The sequence below is a fragment of the Macaca fascicularis genome, chromosome 1 (assembly GCF_037993035.2).
Source record: "Macaca fascicularis isolate 582-1 chromosome 1, T2T-MFA8v1.1".
Taxonomy (NCBI): domain Eukaryota; kingdom Metazoa; phylum Chordata; class Mammalia; order Primates; family Cercopithecidae; genus Macaca; species Macaca fascicularis.
Window position 1 is genome coordinate 134017792 of NC_088375.1, and position 24106 is coordinate 134041897.

Sequence of the window (24106 nt, forward strand, 5' to 3'; positions counted from 1 at the left end):
AGTTCTCTCACTCGAGGAATCAAAAGAATTCAAAGTGAATGAGAGCAGAGAACAATCTGCTAATCTCAAAATTAGACCTTGTCCTAATTTCCTAATTAATTTCCTAATTAATCTAAAATTTGCTAATCTCAAAATGAGGCCTTGTGCTAATGTCCCTTCCTTTTCACAACTGGGCCTCCCTCTTACGGTCATCCTGGCCCATGGTTTTATACCAGTGATGTTGTTCAACAGAGGAGACATTTTGGTATTGGAATAAAAATTTGAGGGATAACAACATATTTTGTCAATTTTTTAGCTGATGTTTTGTATGAGTGGGCTGATTTAAAAAAAAAAAAAAAAACTCTTTAATGTTTTTCCCTCTCAAATTTTAAGCACGTCCCCCACTTAAAAAATACTATTACATAATCAAAGCACCCTAGAAGAAGCAATACTAACACCCAGTGGAGACACTGATGACTGAAGTACCCGCTATGGAACATTAACTTCTCTTTTGAGATCTTTCATGGAAGAACTTTACCATGCAGACAAAGTCACAGTTTGGGGACAATAGGTCAGGACTCTATGTATGAGCCCAATCGATGTTTTCTCAGATTCTGCCCTAATATCAGGAGAATATCATGCCTCTAAATTGGACAGTGGCCTCTTCCTTACTCCGGTCTGTCTCCTCTGTAGCTCGGACCACAGGAAGGTGTCACCACGCCTGGCTCATTTTTGTATTTTTAGTAGAGATGGGGTTTCACCATGTTGGCCAGGCTGGTCTTGAACTCCTGACCTCAAGTGATCTGCTCACCCCAACCTCTCAAAGTGCGGGGATTACAAAGCAAATACCCTTCTGAACTTTCTAGACTGAAGTGGATACAGCCAGCCCTCTATAATAACCATAAACAACGGCTTGCATTTATTGCTCACTTGTGACATTTTACCATTTCCCAAAGCAATAGAAATGGCACCAGAGGGGTCTAGTTTAATCAGACACATAATGTCTCCCAGACTAGGGGTCCTGGGCAAGGCTAAAATATAATAAGCATACTGTGTTTTACAAGGAGAACATAAGCCCAGAGCCAGAGAGGGCCTTTGAGGAACATTTACACGGTAAGAGTAGTAAGCAGGATCAATCCAGAACTTTCTCATTGAGCCTGATAATTTGTCTAAATCTTAATTGTGAGGCCATAACAAGTTTCATGCTTCAGAATTTAAATAATTCTCAGGTTGAACTGGTCAACAGTACTAAGATTTTTCAGAAATAACTAAATCTAACTCTAAATTCTATTATATTATTATTGTATTGTATCTCATTCTTTTAACAGATTGGTTCAGAATCACCTGCAGGGCTTATATAATAAAACACAGAATGTTGGGTCTCACCTCCAGAATTTCTGATTCAGTAGGGCCTGAGAATTTACATTTCTAACAGGTTTTCCAGTAATGCTGACACTGTTGGTCCAGACATCACACATTGAAATCCACTACTCTAAGAAATGGCTAAATTTTGGAGAAGCACTACCTAAACATGTACCTGGTTCCACCAATGGGAATCTTTTATATGGAAGCTAAAACGCTGTCCATCTGGTCAAGATGTCCCCAAAGAACTCTACATTCTCTTAAAAAGGAATTCTAAATCATGCAATAAGCCTTTTAAAAGCATTTTACAAAAAACACATTTCCCCAGATTCCTCAGCAAACCTTATTACAATTTGTAAATTCATGCATTCCAGGTGATAACACTTTAGGAACAAGTCCCTTTAATGATTCCGTAATTAAGCTGCCTTAAATGTCATTATTCCAGAGGTTCCAAATTCAGACATTCTCAGGTGCCAAGAATCTGAAGTGGGGCAGCTGGTAAACAAGAAAAGCATTCCCTATCCAAAGCGCACTGAGCTCCAACCTGCTGCTCATGAGGGAATCTAGGTGCAGAATGGTCAGATACTGCAATATTTCAAAAAAGTCAAAAGGGAAGCTTTCATAAACTGCAGATATTGACTATGAATTAAAGTTTTTTAAACAGTGTTTATGCTCAAGAAAACATGTCTGTGGACAGAATGCAAGCCACAGGTGACCAATTTGCTAAATCTGGGTGCCAGCATACTGCCGCTGAAGAAGATTCTATGGGTTCCATCAGCATGAATTGAGCAGCTGTTGTGTGTCAAACACATGGCTGAGCAATGCAGTGACAAGGGGAGAAGAAACCCACTCTCTAACCTCAAAGGCTAATGAATATTTAATGCAAAATATTGGCCAAGGCTTATTACAGAGGAGAATAACTGTATAGGGATGCATTTACAGCACACAAGGACCAATAAAATGATACTAATTACAGGTACAGTAAGTGTCTCATTTAACAAGGCAAAAAAAATAGTAGATAAAAGGTGGAATTTAGTATTGACTATCTATCAATTAACATAATCAAACCTACAGAAATTTCTGTATTGCTTACCTGAGAGTCAAAGTTTTGCCCCTGTTATGTAAATCATAAGTGTATATCATAAATACTAAATGTACTTATAAACCAAAGTACAATGACTGCTATGATAGAACAATACAAATTAAGATAAGGGTATTGACCCCAGACATTTTCCATCTTGGAAAGAAAAGCTATGTGAAAGGTTATATTCTAGTGGGATAACACCTTGCAAAACACAAGCCACAGCAACTTGGAGAGAGAAAAAAATAATGACAAGCTGCACAAATAACAAATAGCTCAGGCTACGCTCAGATTATGGCAACAAACACAAATCATGCACTTGTTCAGCTTCAGTCAGGAAAGCACAAACTACTTAACCATTCAATAACAAAAGGTGATACAATTAGGCTCAAAGCCAAAGGCAAAAAGGAAAAAAAAGAGTTAATGGTCAATTTAAAGAAACACAGAAAAGTAAAATCTTCAAGTTATTTGGTTAGAACACTGTGTTTAATTAAGCTGTATGAATCAGTCTGACTGAGCTAAGGAAGACATTAGTGCAGCCTGGATAAGATGCTGTTTAATAAAAATAGAGCCCATGCACCTCCTAAACATGCAAGTTCTGTCAATGATCATGGTCACATTAAGGAGATCACAGCACAGAGACCGCAATGACCAAGGCATCATTCTCTTACAGGTGGCTAGGCTAGACCAGTAATGGCCGCAGCAATCAGCATCTCCATAGCAATCAGTGGTCATCTCACTGCAAAAGCGATAAAATGAGCAGGTCTTCCTGTGAGCAGCCATGACCTTTACAAGTTTTACCTCCAACTTTCTCAGGAAAGGAATACTCTGGAAAATGTTCTTTGGCTGTACAAAACAAAATACGGTTTATGTTTTTATTTAGTGCCAAGATGAAATAGATTGAATCATTCCTTTAAAAAGAAAAAGGTGTCTCTCTGTGTGGCCCATTTTGTTACAAACCCAACACATTTCATTAATGAAATAGCACATTTGATTAAAGCAGAAGTCAAAATGTCAGAGAAAAGTTCCTCATAAAGATGATTTGATCGTGTTAATAATCAATAATTGAAGGCCTGTGGGATTCTCTATAAACGGGGTTCTTCCTGCCTGAGGATTCCTAACAGGCATAAGTGTTTCTTGCCTTGCAAACTCTGTTTATGCTCGCTCCCATGGGAGATGACATTGCTCTGGAGCCCCTAGAACCTCTTTAAACTACATGAACTATCTCCAGAATGTAGCTTGCTTTTCTTCCCTACAAACCCAAGAGCCAGAAACAGAAGAGAACCACATGAAGAAATCTCAACATGTTTTTGTAGTTATAATAGGGTGGTCTAGTCATTATATCAAAAGAGTTCTTGTGTATATAACCACCTGATATGGTGGCAGGTGCCTGGTTTCCAGGATAGGATTATGGCACTGATTCATTCAGCAACAAGGACATTCCCTAAGCCCCACCATCTGCCAGGTACTTCCAATGCTTCAATATAATCGTTGGTTTCATCATGACCACCCCCTTCCCCTTTTACCCTGAAAGGGCTATGTGGGATGTTTTGTAAATTTAAAATTACATTTCTGTGACTATTCCCTTAATCCTTTTTTAAAACAGTCCTCAAGATTACTGTAATTATCCTGTTGATTCATAACAGCAGGTATTAAAAAAAAAAGAAAAAGCACTGCCCTAGAAAATGTCCCCTTTTCTCAGAGATTTTTTTTTCCTCCAAGCTGAGGTTTTATTTTTCTCAGAGGAAAATGAAATCAATAATTAAAACTGTATTGATGGCCAAGCACAGTGGCTCATGCCTGTAATCTCACCACTTTGGGAGGCTGAGGCAGGAGAATAGCTTAAGCCCAGAAGTTCAAGACCAGCCTTATCAACGTAGTGTGTCCCTGCCTCTACAAAAACTGGGAAGAAAAAAAAAAAAGTTAGCTGGGTGGGGTACAGAAGTGCACACCTATAGTTCCAGTTAGTCAGTTGACTGAAGTGGGAGAATCATCTAAGCCCAGGAGTTTGAGGCTGCAGTGAGCTATGACCGCACTACTGCACTCCAACCCAGGTGACACAGTAAGACCCCATCTCAAAAAAAAAAAAAAAAGAATAGATTGAGGAAGGTATTCAGTTTTTTCAAAATATCACAACTTTGTCTTTTGTTAGTAAAGTCTTCTTTTTCAGAAGACGTTAGCCCAGTGTTCTTAGCATTGTCTGTGTCAAGGATCCCTCTGAGAACCTGAAGAAAAGCCATGAATCCTCCCAGAAGAAAAATGTAAATGCATACAAAATTGTACATATAATTTCAAGGGTTTATGGATCCCTTGAATTACCAGAATAATAATTTCGGCTCTAGCCTATCAATCATTGATGACATTTAACATTAAATAGCATACACAGTTTAACAAGTTGTTCTCACTTCAATGTATCTTCCCTCTTTTGATTGCTTCCCCTATCCTAGGGGAAATACCAAAAAGTAACCTATTACTACCTAAATCCTAGTACTGACAATTTTTTAAAGCAGTTTAAATAAGCAGCAGGTTTTTCGTTGGTGATGATGCCTTTTATGTTTGGATTTTTAATCTAAGCATACATTTGATGGAATAATTTTCCATTCTAATTGACATAATTAAAATAAGGCCATTGGGAATAGAATGCGTATGGACACATACACACAAAAATAGCGATAAATCACCACCTCGAATCATCAACTGGAAAAAAACACCTTCTCATTTCAAAAATGAGAAATTTGGGATTGGAATAAAATGTACAGCAAAATATTACCTATCTATATAAAGCATAGAATAAGGAAGAAAAATCATACAAGCTTTCTTGGAAGGAATAAAAATTTCCAAACTAAAAAATGAAATGTGCCTAAAAGAATTGGGAAATCACACAAGAAAAGAAATCTAAGAAGTTGTTACTGGTTAACACAGTGTGAAATTACTCAGAGAAGTAAAGGAGTTTGAGGATCCAGCAAATGCCATCAGATTCGGCATTTAAGATGCTATTAGAGCAGTTTCAGTAGAGTAGGGAAGGCAAAAGTGAGATAACAAAGGGCTAAGAAATCAGCGCACAGGAAGGATGGAGGCAGGCTCTTCTTCTGCAACCTCTGGAAGCAAAAGGAGAAAGCGAGATCTGCAAATAAAGGGGACCATGACAAAGTCAAAAGACGTCTCTGTGTGTCTGTTGTCCCTGCACTGGGCACTGAGAACACAAAGATATATTATATCCCCCACCTCCCACCCTCTAGGAGGTCATAGTCTAGCGAGAATGACAGGTGAAAACAGGTCATCACAATTCATCAAGGATAGAGAGCTGCACAGAGAATTATGGGAAAACAAGGGAGGCACCCTCAATCCAGTCCAAAATGACAGGAAGATGCTTCCTAAAAGGTGGTGGCTGGACAAGGTATTAAAGAATGAAGAACTATCAAGCCAGAGGGTAAGGGCATCCCAGTCAGACTGGTCTTCATGAGCAAATGCATGGAACAGCTGGTATGGCAGAGTAAAGTGCAAGGCTGGGAGTGGCAAGGGTACTGCTGCTTCCCAGTAAATTAGTGCATGAAATCATCCACTGGGAAGACACCAAGGGTGAGAGCTGACAAGGCAGAAAGACAAGAAAGCAAAGTACCCAAGACCTTACTGAAGTAAGTGACCATGGGCTGCCGGCAAGAGACATCAGCAGGGTGCCAGTGGACTGAGAGAACAGGGAGACTGAAAGTCTAGCAATCCCAGTAGTGTGAGAGGGACAGAATGTGCAAGGTGAGTAACAAAGGCATTTTCCAAAGGGGAGAATCTGGAGTCTGGGTTCCTGGAAGTGAAGCAGACAGAATGGCCCTAACCTTTACAGGAATGAAAGAGGCAGAGAAGCCTCAAAGTTAGCGTGGGACAACAAGGTGAGGTAGCTGGGGCAATGCGAAGAGTGAACAAAGGGTGACTGTAAACCAGAGGCTATGGTTGCTACCGAAGGTGGAAAGAAGGACAGGAAAAATGCAGTCGAGAGCCATGAAATCTAGCACTGACTTTACCTGCTGCATTGGGCAAGTCACACACCTTTCCCAGGCCTCCCTTTCTGAGTCTTGCCTAAATGGTCATTTAGATTCCTAAAATTATATTGGACAGCTTTCCCATATAGAAACAACAGCTTTAAGGCTGAGAAGCGGGTGTTCATCAATTTTGTAGAAGAATTGTCTTTATTATATTCCCTATCAGAATTCACAAATGTTACATTGGTAACTTTATTATGTATAGGACTTTAAAATGTACAAAGCTTTTACATATTGATACACTTTGGATATTTGTCCTCTCCAAATCTCATGTGATCCCCAGTGTTAAGAGGTGGGGCTTTGGGTCATGGGAGCAGATCCCTCATGAACAGCTCAGTGCCATTCTGAGGGGATTGAGTGAGTTTTCACTCTTAGTTCCCCCAAGATTTGGTTGTTAAAAAGAGTGTGGCACCTCCCTCCCCTCTCCCTTGCTCCCTCTCTCGCCACATGACATGACTGTTCCCCTTCACCTTCTGCCTTGAGTGAAAGCTTCCTGAAGGATTCATCAGAAGAAGATGTTGGTGCCATACTTCATGTACAAAGCCTGTGGAACCGTGAGCCAAATAAAACTCTTTTCTTTATATATAAATTACCTAGCCTCTGGTATTCCTTTGTAGCAAGGCAAAACAGACTAAGACACATATATTTTCTAATACAATACTAACCACCACCCCGTGACAGTTCTATAATTCCGGTTTTACGGATGAAGAAACTAAGATTCCACAAAACTGAAGCAATTCCACCTTTGGATTGGTACAGTAAATCTTTTTCTCCTAATTAGAGATTCTATTTAGTACGCTTCATTGAGATAACTCACGACTTATCAACACTTGAGTTTTTAAAACGCAATCATTCAGCAAGTAATACAGTGCCCATTAATTGTCCTAAAGCTACATATGTCATTCCAGACATCCAACAGATTACCTTACCACTAAAATGAACCACGTGGAGTTTTAATAAAGTTTAAACTTTATTAAACTTCCATAATGTTGAAACAAAGCATTATAAATGAAAGCAAATAGAAACAAGTTTACATACGTACACTTACCATACTGTTCAGTGTAGAAAATGGTAGAAAAAAATAGTCTCAACTCAACCCATCTAATCTCGTGCAACTGCTATGAGTAGAACACTGAGTCACACCAGTGATTTTACTTTCCTGATAATGACTCCTTTCTCTTTGGCTACCCTAGATAGTACTCAGTTCCCAGATTAATTATAACACCCAATTCATTCCAACTACATACTAATGACTAATCAAGACAGCAAAGAAATTCCTTGGTCTTCAAAAGAAAAAAAATAGACTTCCATTATTTATTAATTTCCTTTTCTTGTTTATTCAGCCATTAAAAGTTCATTTTATTTAAAAAGGATATTATTTACTTCCTTAGTGATTGCAAAAACCTCTATTTTACTTTCTAAAATACGGGTTTCTTTTCTGAAAAACAGATCTGGCTTAATTAAAGGAATTTACATGTATCTTTTCAAGTCAGACTACTTTATAAGTTAATTCCTATAAAAGTTGAGTAAAACAGATTTTATTGGGTTGGTTCAAAAGTAATTGTGGTTTTTAACATTAAAAGTAATTGTAAAAACCACAACTGCTTTTGCACCAACCTAATATGTTATATGATTATTGATTCTTTTTGGTATAATTCCATGTCCACCTCTCACTTTGAAATCAATGGCAAAACTTCAAATTCATAAGGATACAACATATTCTACAGGAAATTCTCCATCAGACTGCTTTTTATACCTAAGTTCATTAAAAACCAATCAAATCAAAAGACAATCACAGAACAGTTAACATGTCCAAGGCATTCTACTATGTAACACTAGTAACATTTTACCCAGCAGAAAGAGTAAAATACCTGAGCACTATAATTTATTATTTACCCTTAAGAGTCTGCTGTATAGCATTTTGTCTTTCTTTTTTTTTTTTTTTTTGATTTTTTTTTTAAATTTATTTATTATTATTATACTTTAAGTTGTAGGGTACATGTGCATAACGTGCAGGTTTGTTACATATGTATACTTGTGCCATGTTGGTGTGCTGCACCCATCAACTCGTCATTTACATCAGGTATAACTCCCAATGCAATCCCTCCCCCCTCCCCCCTCCCCATGATAGGCCCCGGTGTGTGATGTTCCCCTTCCTGAGTCCAAGTGATCTCATTGTTCAGTTCCCACCTATGAGTGAGAACATGCGGTGTTTGGTTTTCTGTTCTTGTGATAGTTTGCTAAGAATGATGGTTTCCAGCTGCATCCATGTCCCTACAAAGGACACAAACTCATCCTTTTTTATGGCTGCATAGTATTCCATGGTGTATATGTGCCACATTTTCTTAATCCAATCTGTCACTGATGGACATTTGGGTTGATTCCAAATCTTTGCTATTGTGAATGGTGCTGCAATAAACATACGTGTGCATGTGTCTTTATAGCAGCATAATTTATAATCCTTTGGGTATATACCCAGTAATGGGATGGCTGGGTCATATGGTACATCTAGTTCTAGATCCTTGAGGAATCGCCATACTGTTTTCCATAATGGTTGAACTAGTTTACAATCCCACCAACAGTGTAAAAGCGTTCCTATTTCTCCACATCCTCTCCAGCACCTGTTGTTTCCTGACTTTTTAATGATCGCCATTCTAACTGGTGTGAGATGGTATCTCATTGTGGTTTTGATTTGCATTTCTCTGATGGCCAGTGATGATGAGCATTTTTTCATGTGTCTGTTGGCTGTATGAATGTCTTCTTTTGAGAAATGTCTGTTCATATCCTTTGCCCACTTTTTGATGGGGTTGTTTGTTTTTTTCTTGTAAATTTGTTTGAGTTCTTTGTAGGTTCTGGATATTAGCCCTTTGTCAGATGTGTAGATTGCAAGCATTCTGTCTTTCAAACTGAAATCGTTAAGATCTTCATTTAGAAATTGGAAGAAAAAGAGATACATATTGCTTTCTGTGTGATAAAATAAGTTTACTAAACTAGGTATATAGATGAGTTTCCTCATATGCTTGAAGAAGAAAAAAAAAAGCCACATGTCAAAATCCACATAAAAGTACAGAAAATGAAACCAGATACCCATGTGAAATCAAAAATATAGATGAATACGAAATGTATGACCAGAATGCTATCATCTCAGGTAAAATTCCATTCTCTGTCGCTGCTGGTTCATCAATCTCACTTGGCTGTTAACTACACAGAACATTTAAGAAACATGCAAAAAATTTCAATCTTGACCAAACAGAAAATGTTATGCACACAGTTCCAGCCATGATGAGCCCTTTTCATCACTTGGAAAAAGGGTCTACAGGCATATCTGAAAGTTTCAGAAAAATTATCCTAGGAGGGAATTTGATAGACTCATTAACAACAGCCTAAAAGGATTTGTGCTTTCTTTCTTAGATCACTATTCCAGTGACTTCATTCAGCTCATATTGCAACTCATTCTGAAAACTGAAAGAGGTTAGCATGTCCTTTGTGGTATAATCAGGAGGATCACTTTCAAATTCTAGGTGAACTACTCACATAAATTTCCAGAGATCAAGATCATCTGACTAAATATTGCATGCACACCAACCCCACTGAGCAGACCCTATGGTTCAAATATTTTAATTCCAAATTACAAATATCACTACAATACTCACTTTTAGTTTCTTGTTTAGTTTGCAGCAATATCTGTACACCATTGCCAAGTTCAGCGGTCCAAAATCTGCATAGAAACTAAGATAAAAGAAAAACAAAAAAGTTAGTATTTAGTAAAAGTATAACTTTCAGTAACATCAACGTTCATCTTTAATTTCATTAAATTCACAATCAAATTTCAATTATCTTATAACCAATCTGATCCATGGTATAATCCAAATAACTAATGGTTTCATCCTAATGCCCTCTAGTTACTCTAACTAGTCTCTATTTTAACAGGGAACCAGTGGCTGGGCGCGGTGGCTCACGCCTGTAATCCCAACACTTTGGGAAGCCAGGGCAGGCTTGTGTCTTTATAGCAGCATGATTTATAATCCTTTGGGTATATACCCAGTAATGGGATGGCTGGATCAAATGGTATTTCTAGTTCTAGATCCTTGAGGAATCGCCACACTGTCTTCCACAATGGTTGAACTAGTTTACAGTCCCACCAACAGTGTAAAAGTGTTTCTATTTCTCCACATCCTCTCCAGCACCTGTTGTTTCCTGACTTTTTAGTGATTGCCATTCTAATTGGTGTAAGATGGTATCTCATTGTGGTTTTGATTTGCATTTCTCTGATGGCCAGTGACGATGAGCATTTTTTCATGTGTCTGTTGGCTGCATAAATGTCTTCTTTTGAGAAGTGCCTGTACTTTTTAAAATCTCTCTCCCCTTTCCTTTCATCCTGTATTCCAAGAAAGACATTAGTCTTCATAAAGTCTCAGTTCTCACATATCCTCCCACTATTCAAAAATGTTTAATAACCCTATAATGGCCTCTCAGTGTTCAAGTAAAAGGAAAAGTTGCACATGGTTCACTTTAAATCAAAAAGTAAGCTTAGTGAAGAAGGTATATTGAAAGCCAAGATAGCCAAAAGCTAGGCCTCTCGATCCAAACAGCCAAATTGCGAATGTAAAGAAAAAGTTCTTGAAGGAAATTAATAGTGCTACCTCAGGGAACATATGAATGATATGAAAACAAAATATCTTTATTGCTAATATGGAGAAAGTTTTAGTGATCTGAACAGAAGATGAAACCAGCCACAACATTCCCTTAAGCCAAAGCCTCATCCAAAGCAAGGCCCTAATTATCTTCAATTCTATGAAGGCTGAGAGGTAAGGAAGCTGCAGAATAAAAGTATGAAGTTAGCAGAGGTTGGTTCATAAGGTTTAAGATTTATGGGAGGAGGTCAACATACTAACATTCACAGGAGTTTGCAAGATGTTGATTCCAACCCTCATGAGTAACACTGAGGGGTTTAAGATGTCAGTGATGGAAGTAACTGCAGATGTAGTGGAAATGGCAAGATAACTAAAATTAGAAGTAGAGCCTAATTGCTGAATTCTCATAATAAAACTTGAATGAGGAGTTGCTTCTCATTCAACTTTATCATGCTCACACGCTTTGCTCATGAATGAGCAAAGAAACTGGTTTCTTAAGATGGAATGTACTCCTGTTCAAGATGCTGTAAATATTGTTGAAATGACAACAAAAAATTTAGAATGTTACACATACTTAGTCAATAAAGTAGCAGCAGGGTTTGAGAGGAATAACTCCTATTTTGAAAGCTCTACTTTGAGTTAAACACTATCAAATAGCATCTCATGCGACAGAAAAATCTTTCATGAAAGGAAGAGTCAGTCAATATGGCAAAATTTCACTGCTGTCTTATTTTAAGAAATTGCCACAGCCACCCCAACCTTCAGCAACCACCACCCTGATCACTCAGCAACCATCACATTTGGGCAAGGCCCTCCACCAGCAAGAAGATTACAACTTGCTAAAGGCTCAGATGATCATTAGCATTTTTTAGCAATAAAGTATTTTTAGTTAAGGTATATACATTTCTTTCTTAGACACAACCCTATTACACACTTAATAGACCACAGTATAGTATAAACATAACTTTTATATGTACTGAGAAACCAAAAAAACTTGTGTGACTTGCTTTATTGCAGTATTTGCTTTATTGCAGTGGTCTAGAACCAAACCTGCAATATCTCCATGGTATGCCTGTGTATAAATACACACCTACCAGTATTGATTAAGGTAACCTTTTTTCTATATAAGATATTTTCTCATCCTTAGGTTAATGGAAGCAAAACTTTTGACTAATATACCTTGTTTTTCTACTTGAATATGAATATTGACACTGGTAGAATTTAAAGTTAAATTTGGGATTTTTAGCTATGGTTATTTCAGCTTTCTAAACTCACTTTGAATAAATTTTGAGAAAGCAAAAATAATTCAAGTTAGCCACAAAAATCCTCAACAAACCAAATCCAGCAGCACCTCAAAAAGTTTATGCATCACAACGAAGTAGGCTTCATTCCTGGAATGCAAGGTTGGTTCAGCATATGCAAATCAATAAATATGATGCACCACATTAACAGAATTAAAATTTTAAAAATGTGATCATCTCAAAGACACAAAAAAAGCTTCTGATAAAATCCAACATCCATTCATGATAAAAAAAAAAAACCTTAAACTGGGCATCAAAGGAACATACCTCAAAATAATAAGAGCCAACTATGACAAACCCACAACCAACATCATACTGAATGAACAAAAGTTGGAAGCATTCCCTTTAATAACTGAAGTAAGACAAGGATGCCCACTCTTACCACTCCTATTTAACATAGTACTAGAAGTCCTAGCCAGAGCAAGCAACCAAAGAAAAAATAAAAGGCATTCAAATAGGAAAATAAGTCAAACTATCTCTTTTCACTGACAATATAATGATATACCTAGAAAATCCTAATGACTCTGCCAAAAGACTCCTGGAACTGATAAACAACTTCAATAAGGTTTCAGGATACAAAATCAATGTACAAAAATCAGTAGCATTTCCATACACCAATAATATTCAAGCTAAGAGCCAAATCAAAAATGTAATCCCAGTTACAATACCTCAAAAGAACTAAAATACCTAGGGATACATCTAACCAAGATGAAAGATCTCTGCAAGGAGAACTACAAAACACTGCTAAAAGAAGTCATAGACAACACAAATGAAAAAACATTCCATGCTCATGTTATTGGAAGAAACAATATGGATAAAATCACTACATTGCCCAAAGCAATCTACAGTTTCAACACTATTCCTATTATACTACCAATATCATTTTTCACAGAATTAGGAAAAAAAACTATTCTGAAATTCACATGGAACCGAAATAAGGCCAAATAGCCAAAGTAATAAGCAAAAACAACAAACCCGGAGGCATCGCATTACCCAAATTAAAACTCTACTTTAAGGCTATAATAACCAAAACAGCATGGTACTGGTCAAAAACAGACACATAGAACAATGGATCATTATAGAGAACCCCGAAATAAACCTGCACACCTACAGCCATCTGATCTTCAACAAAATCAACAGAAATAAGCAATAGGGAAAGGACTTCCTATTCAATAAATGGTGCTGGGATAGCTGGCTAGCCAAATGCAAAAGAATGAAACTGGTCTCCTATCTATCACCATACACAAAAATTAACTCAAGATAGATTAAAGATTTAAATGTAAGATCTCAAACTACATATCCCAGAAGAGGCCAAGAGCCGTGGCTCATGCTTATTAAACAGCATTTTGGGAGGCCAAAGTGGGAGGACTGCTTGAGCTCAGGAGTTTGAGACTAGCCTGGGCAACAAAGAGAGACTCCATCTCTACAAAAAAAAACTTTAGGCTAGGCGCAGTGGCTCACTCCTGTAATCCCAACACTCTGAGAGGCTGAAGCAGGCCAATCACTTGACCCTAGGAGTTCGAGACCAGCCTGGGCAACATAGCAAAACCCCATCTCTACCAAAAAAATATAAAAATTAGCTGGACGTGGTAGTTTACACCTGTAGTCCCAGGTGCTTGGGAGGTTGAGGCAGGAGAATTGCTTGAGCCTGGGAGGTCGAGGCTGCAGTGACTTCTGATGGTGCCACTGCACTCCAGCCTGGGTGACAAAATGAGACACTGTCTCAAAAAAAAAATTTTTTTTTTAATTAGCCAGGTGTGGTGGCATACACCTATAGTCCTAGGTACTTGGGAGGCTGAGGCAGGAGGATCACTTGAGCCCAGAAGGTCAAGGTTGCAGGGAGCCATGATTATGCCATAGCACTCCAACTTAGGTGACAAAGAAAGACCTTGTCTCAAAAAAAAAAAAAAAAAAAGGAGAATTTTACAAGAAAATCTAGGAAACACCATTCTAAATATCAGCCTCAGGAAATAATTTATGATTAAGTCCTCAAAAAGCAAACATTAACAAGTAGGACCTAATTAAAGAGCTTCTGAACAGCAAAATAAACTATCAACAGAGTAAACAGACAACATGCGGAAGGGGAAAAAATATTTGCAAACTATGTATCTGACAAAGGTCTAATACCTAGAATCCATAGGAATTTAACAGTTGAACAAGCAAAAAATAATCCCATTAAAAAATAAGCAAAAGACATGAACAGACATGTCTCAAAAGAAGAAATACAAGCACCTAATATATGAAAAAATGATCAACATCACCAATCATCAGAGAAACACCAATCAAAACCACAATGAGACACCATCTCACACCAGTCAGAATGGTTACTGTTAAAAAGTCAACCCAGCAATCCCAGCAATCCCATTACTGGGTATATATCCAAAAGAAAAGAAATCGTTCCACCTTCGCAGCAACATGGATGCAGCTGGAGGCTATTATCCTAACTGAATTAGTGCAGGAACAGAAAACCAAATACCGCATGTTCTCATTTATAAGTGGGAAGTACACAATTGAGTACTTACGGACAAAAAGATGGCAACAATAGATATGAAGGACTACTGAAGTGGGGAGGGAAGAAGGGAGTAAAGTGTTGAAAAACTAACTATTGGGAACTATGCTCACTACTTGGGTGACAGGATCATTGATACCCCAAACCTTAGCATCACAAAATATGCTTGTATACAAATCTGCACATATACTTCTGAATCTAAAATAAAAGTTGAAATTTTTAAAAAAAGAATTCAAGTCATCAAATTCCAGTTTCATACTAATCATTACAAGCCAACTTCAATCTCAAATTCAAAGATGTACAATTTCTAACAATCAGAATGGCTTAGCCACGTGTACTTTTGAAAGCAATATGGTTCACATATGAACCTATTTCACCAAACACTAGGAAATAAAATTGGTATACTACAATAACACAGGAGAAAGTAAATCAAATACAAACATCATCCTTAAGTTGATCTGTACTCTCCAACATGGTAGCCACTAGTCATGGCTATTTAAATTTAAATTAACTAAGGTGAAACAAATTAAAAATTCTTCAATTATTTCAAATGTGTTCAAAAGCCACAGGTAGCTAATGGTTACAGAATTCAACAATGATCTGCACTGATGGACCATACTGATCAAGATGAAAAGACATATCAAAATAACTATACAAGATAAAATGACCAAGTACCATAAACGAAGTATAGATAAAATGTTTGAAGACAATATCCTTTCCCTACAAGGGCCCAGTTATTTCCCAACAGTGAGATTAGGCCCTGGTAATTTTTATCCTGTTTTGTTCAAGAGGGTCATATTTCCAAAAAGCCAGTTGGAACTTAGAACATGAGAGAATGGAAAAATAGGTGAGGATCTAGTTCCCACCCTCCTTTACTGTCTCTCAAAAAGACAGGCTGTTTTAAGAGCAGGCTGCTATCCAAAGATAGCAACAATGAAGTAGTTATGCCTCTTTTTTGGCAAGAGTCTCTGGTTAAAGGTAGAAAAACAATAAGCAATCCAAACCCAGAGGACTTCCCACCCCACAGTATGTTGAAACTCAGTGGGCCAGTCTTTATATCCCACAAAAAAACGGATGAGCTTCAAGGTGCACTAAAAAAATTCAGTCAAAAGTTTTGCACAACCAAGAATAATTTTGAACAAGTCTTCAAAAGTCAGAATTGTCACAGAGAAATATAAAGTCAACAAGCTCTATCTTATCTTAAGGTCATTTGATACAATACACTAAGACGACCATTTATGTATTTAAAATAATATAGTCTTACACATATAGTTTTCTAGCTTACTATTAATAAATACATTTTTTAATGTCAAGATCATTGAAAAATTGCTGATAGTTGTTCACACCATGCTGGGTTATCACCAACTTTGGTATAATGCAATACTGTGAATAAAGAAGACATCTTCCAACAACATGCTCCTTTGTAAGAACTTTCTTCACCAGAGTTGAGGGAAAAATGAAAACATACCTATAATACGTACTATTAGCTAGAGGGAAATTCAATATAAAAATTAATTGATAATCAATTAAAATGAGTCAAATGTGCTAGAAAGTAAAAATATATCTATTTGGGCAGCTTAGAACAAAAGCAGGGTGGAAGAGGAGAAATGGAAGGTCATCAACCCAGAGACAGTGAAAAGGGAGGAGATGGTAGAAATAAGCGCTTCAGAGACTATTCAGAAATCTGAAGGTTAAGTGCGCTCCTAAACTTGAAGTTAATGACAAGGGACAGAGTCTTTTCCACCCTGGCATTTCCTAGGAAAAGGCCTCCAGAGCCACAGCCAAGCAAGGGTCCCCACTTTGTCTTTCGGTCTCATGTGGCCAGGGAAAAACATGGACATTTTATTATTTCAGGGTACCCATGGCTTCATCTCTAAATGAATGAACAAACGAACAAATGATTCTCTCCACCTATTTGCAGATTTCTTCTAAGAAGGTTGGCAAATTATGAGTCAAGGCCTAGAATGAAACTCATGCACTATTAAGTGAAAATCGGTCCATCCATCTTTTATTCAGTAAGTGTAAATAGCTAAAATCAAACCCTTTTCTGTTTTGACAGGAAAGAAACTAAAAGAATTGGAGCATTTGGAGTCATGCAAGTGGAGGAGGAAGGAGGTTCATCTCCTTACCAGGAGAACAAAGAAACAGGAACCCAAGTATCACAGCAAACGTTCACAAGGGTAGGATCACCCACCACCCCACAGGTGCTGGTCCTACAAATTTGAAGGGACATAGAAGCTAGGCCTAGAAGCCTTGCTATCATACTCAACATGTGTATCTCTTCTCACAAGATTTATGAAGTTTATGATGTACCATTATTTTGTCTTCGGTTTTTCTAATAAACTATAATTTAAGTGAGTCAATTCACAGAGGAATCATTGTTTGAAGTATTGTTATACCTTATTCTATACATTAGAAGCTTCATGTGAAAATTCCCAACTCCTCAGCAAAAAGATAAGCTACATTCTAAGAATTACCCATTTATTCTACAAGATTTATGACTACCTATTCTGAGCAAGGCATTACAAGTTAGCATATTCATCACAGAGTACTTGCAATACAAAAAAAAATTAACTGCTTTAAAAATAGGATGAATAAATTCTATCAGATCATTATAAGGCATGCCAACCTTTCAATGTTTTACCAGCACTGCTGACATTTTTTGTCTCTTCATTCACTTGCTCACTCAAATAGTTACTAAAAGCCGATTGGTCACCAGTCCCTATCCACAAGGAGCTCACTATCTTCTGAGAAGACAAGTAAAGATATTACAATGTGATAAATGCTAAGATAGCGGTATCCTCCAAAACACAATGAGATCGTGTGTGTGTGTGCGCGTGCATGTGTGTGCATGTGTGTGTGTAAAATTTTGTTGAAATTGATCAGCAATGCCTCTGGGCTGCACATTACCTAACAGTTTCCCTATCACTAGAATACTATCAGCACCCCTCCAGTCAGATGATAAAGTTTCTGTATGAAGTGTGATCATTATGGCTGAATTCATAACGATCACGTTTTATTTTTTTATTTATTTATTTTTTTTTTTAGACTGAGTCTGGCTCTGTCGCCCAGGCTGGAGTGCAGTGGCCGGATCTCCGCTCACTGCAAGCTCCGCCTCCCGGGTTTACGCCATTCTCCTGCCTCAGCCTCCGGAGTTGCTGGGACCACAGGCGCCCGCCACCTCGCCCGGCTAGTTTTTTGTATTTTTTAGTAGAGACGGGGTTTCACCGTGTTAGCCAGGATGGTCTCGATCTCCTGACCTTGTGATCCGCCCGTCTCAGCCTCCCAAAGTGCTGGGATTACAGGCTTGAGCCACCGTGCCCGGCTACGATCACGTTTTAAAAAGGTCCTAAAGCATAACGAATACCAACCTCAGATGAGGGCACTAGTCTGAGTTTTTGCTCAAGCCCTTTAGCATAACCACCCACAGTCACACTGATGCCAACTTCTTGGGGAAGAGTGGCTGCACATCTAACAAGCTTCCCACGCACGAAGCAGTCTCATGTAGAACTAAAGATCACTGGGTGCCAAACGGTTCCAGTCCCAATTTGGTCACTCACTATCCCTAAGCTGGTGTCGCAGCCTCTCTGGGACTCCACGTCCTCATCTATCAAATGAAGCCACTGAATTAGATGGCTCCTAACGTTCTTTCCAGCTCTTATGTAACATCATATATCACAGTTCTAGCCATTATATAGAGTCTACAGAGTCTACGACTCTAGTTATCCTTATTGGACAAAGCCATTCAACTGCTCAAATGTTTCTCAAGGTCTACTTGCCCTGTTTGATGTACTCTGTTCTATCTGTCCTCTCAGTGCATTGGGTCTGGGTACAGAAGACATTTCCCTTAGGGTGTCTCCTCTTTGGGGAAGGAAAAGAACACAGCTTTTTCCCTGAAATTCACTGTTTTCTGCACAGCCAGAAAGCAAACCCACAGACTAGAAAGCAGCTACATGTATTAGGAAACTTGACATCCTTATTACTTACTCATCTGCAAAAAGTTTGACATTTGTTGAGATCATAAAGGAAGGAGAGAACTCCAATATCAACTATCAATCCTGTCCCTTGATGTATTGTCCAGGTTTCTAAGAAAGTTCAGGTTTACAACACCAGGGTGTGAGGAACCATTCTCCACTTATTACCTTCTTAACCCGAAGCAAATACCAGTCAGGTCAGGTGTCAGCTGCTGTTTCTGTAAAATGGGTGAGTGCTTTCACTTTGCCTTAAAGTCAAACAACAGACCAGATGTTATCAAGAACCTTTTCAGTATCAGGGTCTGTAATTCTAACATCCCTCGTTAGAGAAAGTCAATTAATAAAAACTCCCTTCGAGACTCAGATTAATGAAAACAAAAGACTTCTTCAGGAATGCACTGGGAAAATTAAAATTCACTCCCACAGAAACATTCTCAGCAGTATAAATTAACCCCATTATTCAAAGGCTAGTACTGAAGGCAGGAGAGCTATACAGACAGTACATGCAAAGCTTTGTTAGAAAACAGAATGATGAGTGATTCTCCCATACACAAAAGGCTAACCCTCACATTTCATAAAGTGACTGAGGCTCTCAAAAGGAAAATAATTACTCTAAAAGTTGTGGTGAGGATCACAGGGCCGGGGGCAACGGCTCATGCCTGTAATCCCAGCACTTTGGGAGGCCAAGGCAGGTGGTTCACGAGGTCAAGAGATTGAGACCCTCCTGGCCAACATGGTGAAACTCTGTCTCTACTAAAAAAACAAAATACAAAAATTAGCTGGGCATGGTGGCGTGCACCTGTAGTCCCAGCTACTCGGGAGTCTGAGGCAGGAGAATCACTTGAACCTGGGAGGCAGAGGTTACAGTGAGCTGAGATTGTGCCACTGCACTCCAGCCTGGCAAACACAGCAAGACTCCATCTTAAAACTAAAAAATAAAAATGATCATCCATAATGATGAAGTCTGTGTATGACAGAAAAAAAGTAAATTGCGATCAATAAATTATTTTTTGTGTGTGACAGGGTCTTGATCGTCATCCAGGCTGAGTGCAGTGGCACGCTCATGGCTCACTGAAGCCTCGACCTCCTGAGCTCAAGTGATCCTCCCACCTCAGCCTCCAGAGGAGCTGGGACTACAGGCATGTGGAACATGCCTGGCTAATTTTTGTATTTTTTGTAGAGACAGGGTTTCAGCATGTTGCTCGAGCGATCTGCCCACCTTGGCCTCCCAAAGCGTGGAATTACAGGCTTGAGCCACTGGGCCTGGCCAGTAAATTCCTTAAGGTAGAAATGTATATTCATTTTAGAAAGGTTTCCATAAATTATTTAAAGTATAAAACTTTGATATTTCAGAATGTAATTTTCCAATTCTCCGTAGAATTTGTCTCACTGAAATGCCACATTTCCAGAAACACAAAACTGAATAAATGTATTAAAGTACATCAATCATAGGGACCAAATTTGAAATAAACTACCTTTTCCGGTTCCCAAAAGAAAATTAAATTTTATTTAAAAAAAAAAACTCTAAACCGGCAAATTCTTCAATTTGTCACTGGGATAAAAAGACCAAAAAATTAAATTAACAACAAAGGAGATATCTTATTCAAATTTATAGTTTACACAAAGTATTTCTTATAAAGGAATTCACTGTCAACAACAAATAATTGTGATCATTTGCCAGATGTTTTTGATATAGGAGTTAAAAAGAAATTACTTAGGCAGGTAGTGAGGGTACAGGAGACCTCGGTAAGGTTTTCCTTTTAATGAAAAGCAGGCGTAAAATCATTTTCTCTTCTAACAAAGAGCAGCCTGTAAAATAGAGCTGCACACGTAAACAAGCATGCTGGAAACTTGCACAGGTGAATGTCGGCAGTTGTGCCAGTAGGAATATTACTACCTGGGACTAAGCATGTTCAAAATGGCAGCTCCATCTTCTCTTTTTGCCAGCCACACGTACAGTGAGCAGCAGACAAGATGGCACTGGCCGAGTGGAAAGTCCGCTTGCATAGTAAGACTGGGGTGGGGTGACCAGCCTTCCCCTCCCACTACGTAAACGTCACACCTGGTTGAACCAATCTATGGGCCCTATGTAAATCAGACACCGCTTCCCCAAGCCAGACTATAAAACCTGTTGCAGTCAGGTGCAGGCCCACCTTTCCCTTTTGGACTCCTGTGTCTCACAAGAAAGGGAGAGCTGCTCTCCTCTCTCCTTTCTTCTGCCTATTAAACTTTCTGCTCCTCAACCCACTCACGTGTCCCTATTGTTAATCTTCTTGGGTGAGATGAAGAACCCCGCGTATTTACCTCAGGCAACAATGCTGCTTCATTTTCAAGTGTCAAGAACTGGGAATGCTACATATTTTGAATAAATACAGCAATATTTTTGATGACTCTCAATCCACATAAAATTCTTTGGTGCTCCTGGAAGTATTTCGTTGATTAAAACAAACCACTTTTTTTTAAGTAAGTTAAAACTAAAGCTTTAAAAAGAATTATTCACAGCTCTACTTTGCCTCAGTAATGTGAATTGGAACAACTTAAAATGACAAGACATAGGAAACAACCAAAATGACCAAAGAGAGGAAAATGTTCAATACAGTATGGTATATCCTTTCCCTGAAATATTATTAATATAGAGACATTTATGGTGATTTTGAAAAATGGCATAGGTTTACAATGCTCATGTATGATTTAAAAATATTAGCATTTAAAACTGCATATACAAAATTATGCCAATTAAAAATTTATAGCACTGTAGGTTTGAATTTCTTCGTTGTAGAAAAGCAATATTCTTTGAAAAATTTTTTTTAAAAAATCTAAGCACAATGAATTTCACAATTAAGTATAAAAAATTCAGCTCAAATCACAAAGCCAGAAAGGAACTTGAGATCAGTTGTGCCACTTACCTCCCCACATTTTAAATATCCAGGACAGGCACGGTCTATTTTCTGCTTAAAGATCACAAAAGACAAAGACTCCATTATAATGATCCCTTTTTTGCTTCCTATCTCCAATCCTCAAAACAAAACAGAATAGCAAAAAGGCAGTTTCCTTCTGATTTACATACCTCACCTACTTAAAGGTGTCACCCTCTCCCAGTCACCCAAGCCAGAAACTGAATTCACCTTTGCTTCCTCCTCCCTACCCTCATCTGGTCAGTCCCAAATCCAGTCAATTGATTCTTTCTAGCCTCTCCCCATCTGGCCTTTCTGTTCTCCACTGCTACAACCCTAATCCAATTCTGCCATAGCCTAACTGACCCCACCTTCGAGCGATGGCAGCACTCGTCCTAAAGTAGAGCCCTGGTCACTCTCTGCCATTTACCAGCAAGCACAACTTACTGACATCCAAACAGTTTTCCACAATCCACTCCCCAACTAAGTGACTGCTGCTGTGACCTGTGACTCCTCTCCATTCAAATATTATTACACCTCCTCTAACAGAATCTTGCTATTCCCAAACACCTCTTGTGCCTTTTCTCCGGACTCTGCCTGAAATCTTTTTCTTTCCTTTCTTTTTCACTCACTCACTGACTCATTCATTCATTCAACTAAAATTACTAGAGCCCCATATCTATGCCAGGCACAGTGCTAGGTGTTGGGACATAATGGTGTGCAAAAACAGGTAGTACTGGTCTTCAGAGAGATCATAAAATGTACTCTTTGCTATTATACACCCTTCAAAAACTAGCTCAGTGCTTATCACCCTGGGTAGCAATAATCTCTTCCTTTCTTGAACTCCTAACACATACATTTGCAGTTTTGGTCATGTATTATCTTGTACTGTATGTGTTTCCACTTCCTTCTTTACATATACATATCTCCTAAGCATTAGCGCAGTGTTCTGCATCAAAATCTATCCCATCTAAATACTAAGTTTCTTGTAGAGCAATTTCAACCAGTTATGAAAGTTTTAAGTTATGCTTTTCACTTCCCATAAAAATTTTGTGTTTTTGTTTTTGAGGTTTTTGTTCTTGTGTTTGTTTTTTGGTTTTTTTTTATTTTTATAAGCACAAAGGTGTACTGAGCTGTGGCTAAGTAAAAGTCATTTACTTCTGGCTTGGGAATGTGTTTATGAACTTACAAATGAGAACATCTGATGTCTTAGGAATCTACTTCAAACAAAACAATGAAGCCGCCCTGTGGTGACCTGGCCAGAAAGAACTTGGAAGGCTGACAGCTCCCCACTGGGATCTCCTGCAGCCCACTTGGAGCTCTCTCTCAGGCTGCATGATTACGACCAGCCCTGTTAAGATAACTCTCCTTAGCACCTTGGCTAAATTTCATGTTTTCACAGCCTTATCTCAAGCAAACTGAAAGAATGGAGTAATAATTTATCATTATGAAGATTAGAGATCAACTCTACACCGAATGCCTAAGAGGTCAAAACAGTAGATATTTAAATAAATCAGTATCTAGAAGGTAAATTTGATTCCCCTGGATTACAGAATTAAGAACTGTGGGCCAGGCACGGTGGCTCATGCCTGTAATCCCAGCACTTTGGGAGGCCGCGGCGGGCAGATCACTTAAGGCCAGGAGTTCAAGACCAGCCTGGCCCACATGGTGAAACCCTGTCTCTACAAAAAATACAAAAATTAGCGAGGCATGGTGGCATGCACCCATAATCCCAGCTATTTGGGAGGCTGAGGTGGAAGAATCGCTTGAACCCAGGAGGTGGAGGTTGCAGTGAGCCGAGATTGCCCCACTGCACTCCAGCCTGGGTGACAGAGCAAGACCCTGTCTCAAAAAAAAAAAAAAAAAAAGAACTAACTGTGAATGTATACAGATATATCTACTTCCTCTTAACATATACTACATCATAACATTGGCTGTCATATGCTCAAAACAGAAGGTGAAAAAGGCTAGGCACGGTGGTTCACGCCTGTAATCCCAGCACTTTGGGAGGCTGAGGCAGGCAGATCATGAGGTCAGGAAATCAAGACTATCCTGGCCAACATGGTGAAACCCCACTTCTTCTAAAAATACAAAAAAAAAAAAAAAAAACCAATAGCTGGGCGTGGTCAAGCGTGCCTGTAATCCCAGCTACTCAGGAGGCTGAGGCACGAGGATCGGTTAAACCCAGGAGGCAGAGGTTGCAGTGAGCCGAGATCACACCACTGCACTCCAGCCTGGGCAACAGAGCGAGACTCCAACTCAAAAAAAAAAAAAAAAAAAGAAGGTGAATAAAAGCAGCCCTGAACAATTTTACTTTTCCAAGGTTTGGATGAAGAGA

At 38.6% G+C, this 24106-nt stretch overlaps 1 protein-coding gene across 6 annotated transcripts in view; it reads right to left on the reverse strand.

Annotated features, from left to right (window-relative positions):
• The window catches only part of CDC14A (cell division cycle 14A), a 164620-nt gene that overhangs the window by 132562 nt on the left and 7952 nt on the right, over positions 1 to 24106 (reverse strand). For 5 of the 6 annotated variants that reach the window (XM_005542589.5, XM_005542587.5, XM_045366501.3 and 2 more), the window contains exon 3: positions 10110 to 10185. In XM_005542589.5, the coding sequence (XP_005542646.1) occupies positions 10110 to 10185 (76 nt within the window). Of the gene's footprint in view, positions 1 to 3093; positions 3269 to 10109; positions 10186 to 24106 lie in introns of all 6 variants that reach the window. The other variant, XM_074000697.1, reaches the window with a different exon arrangement.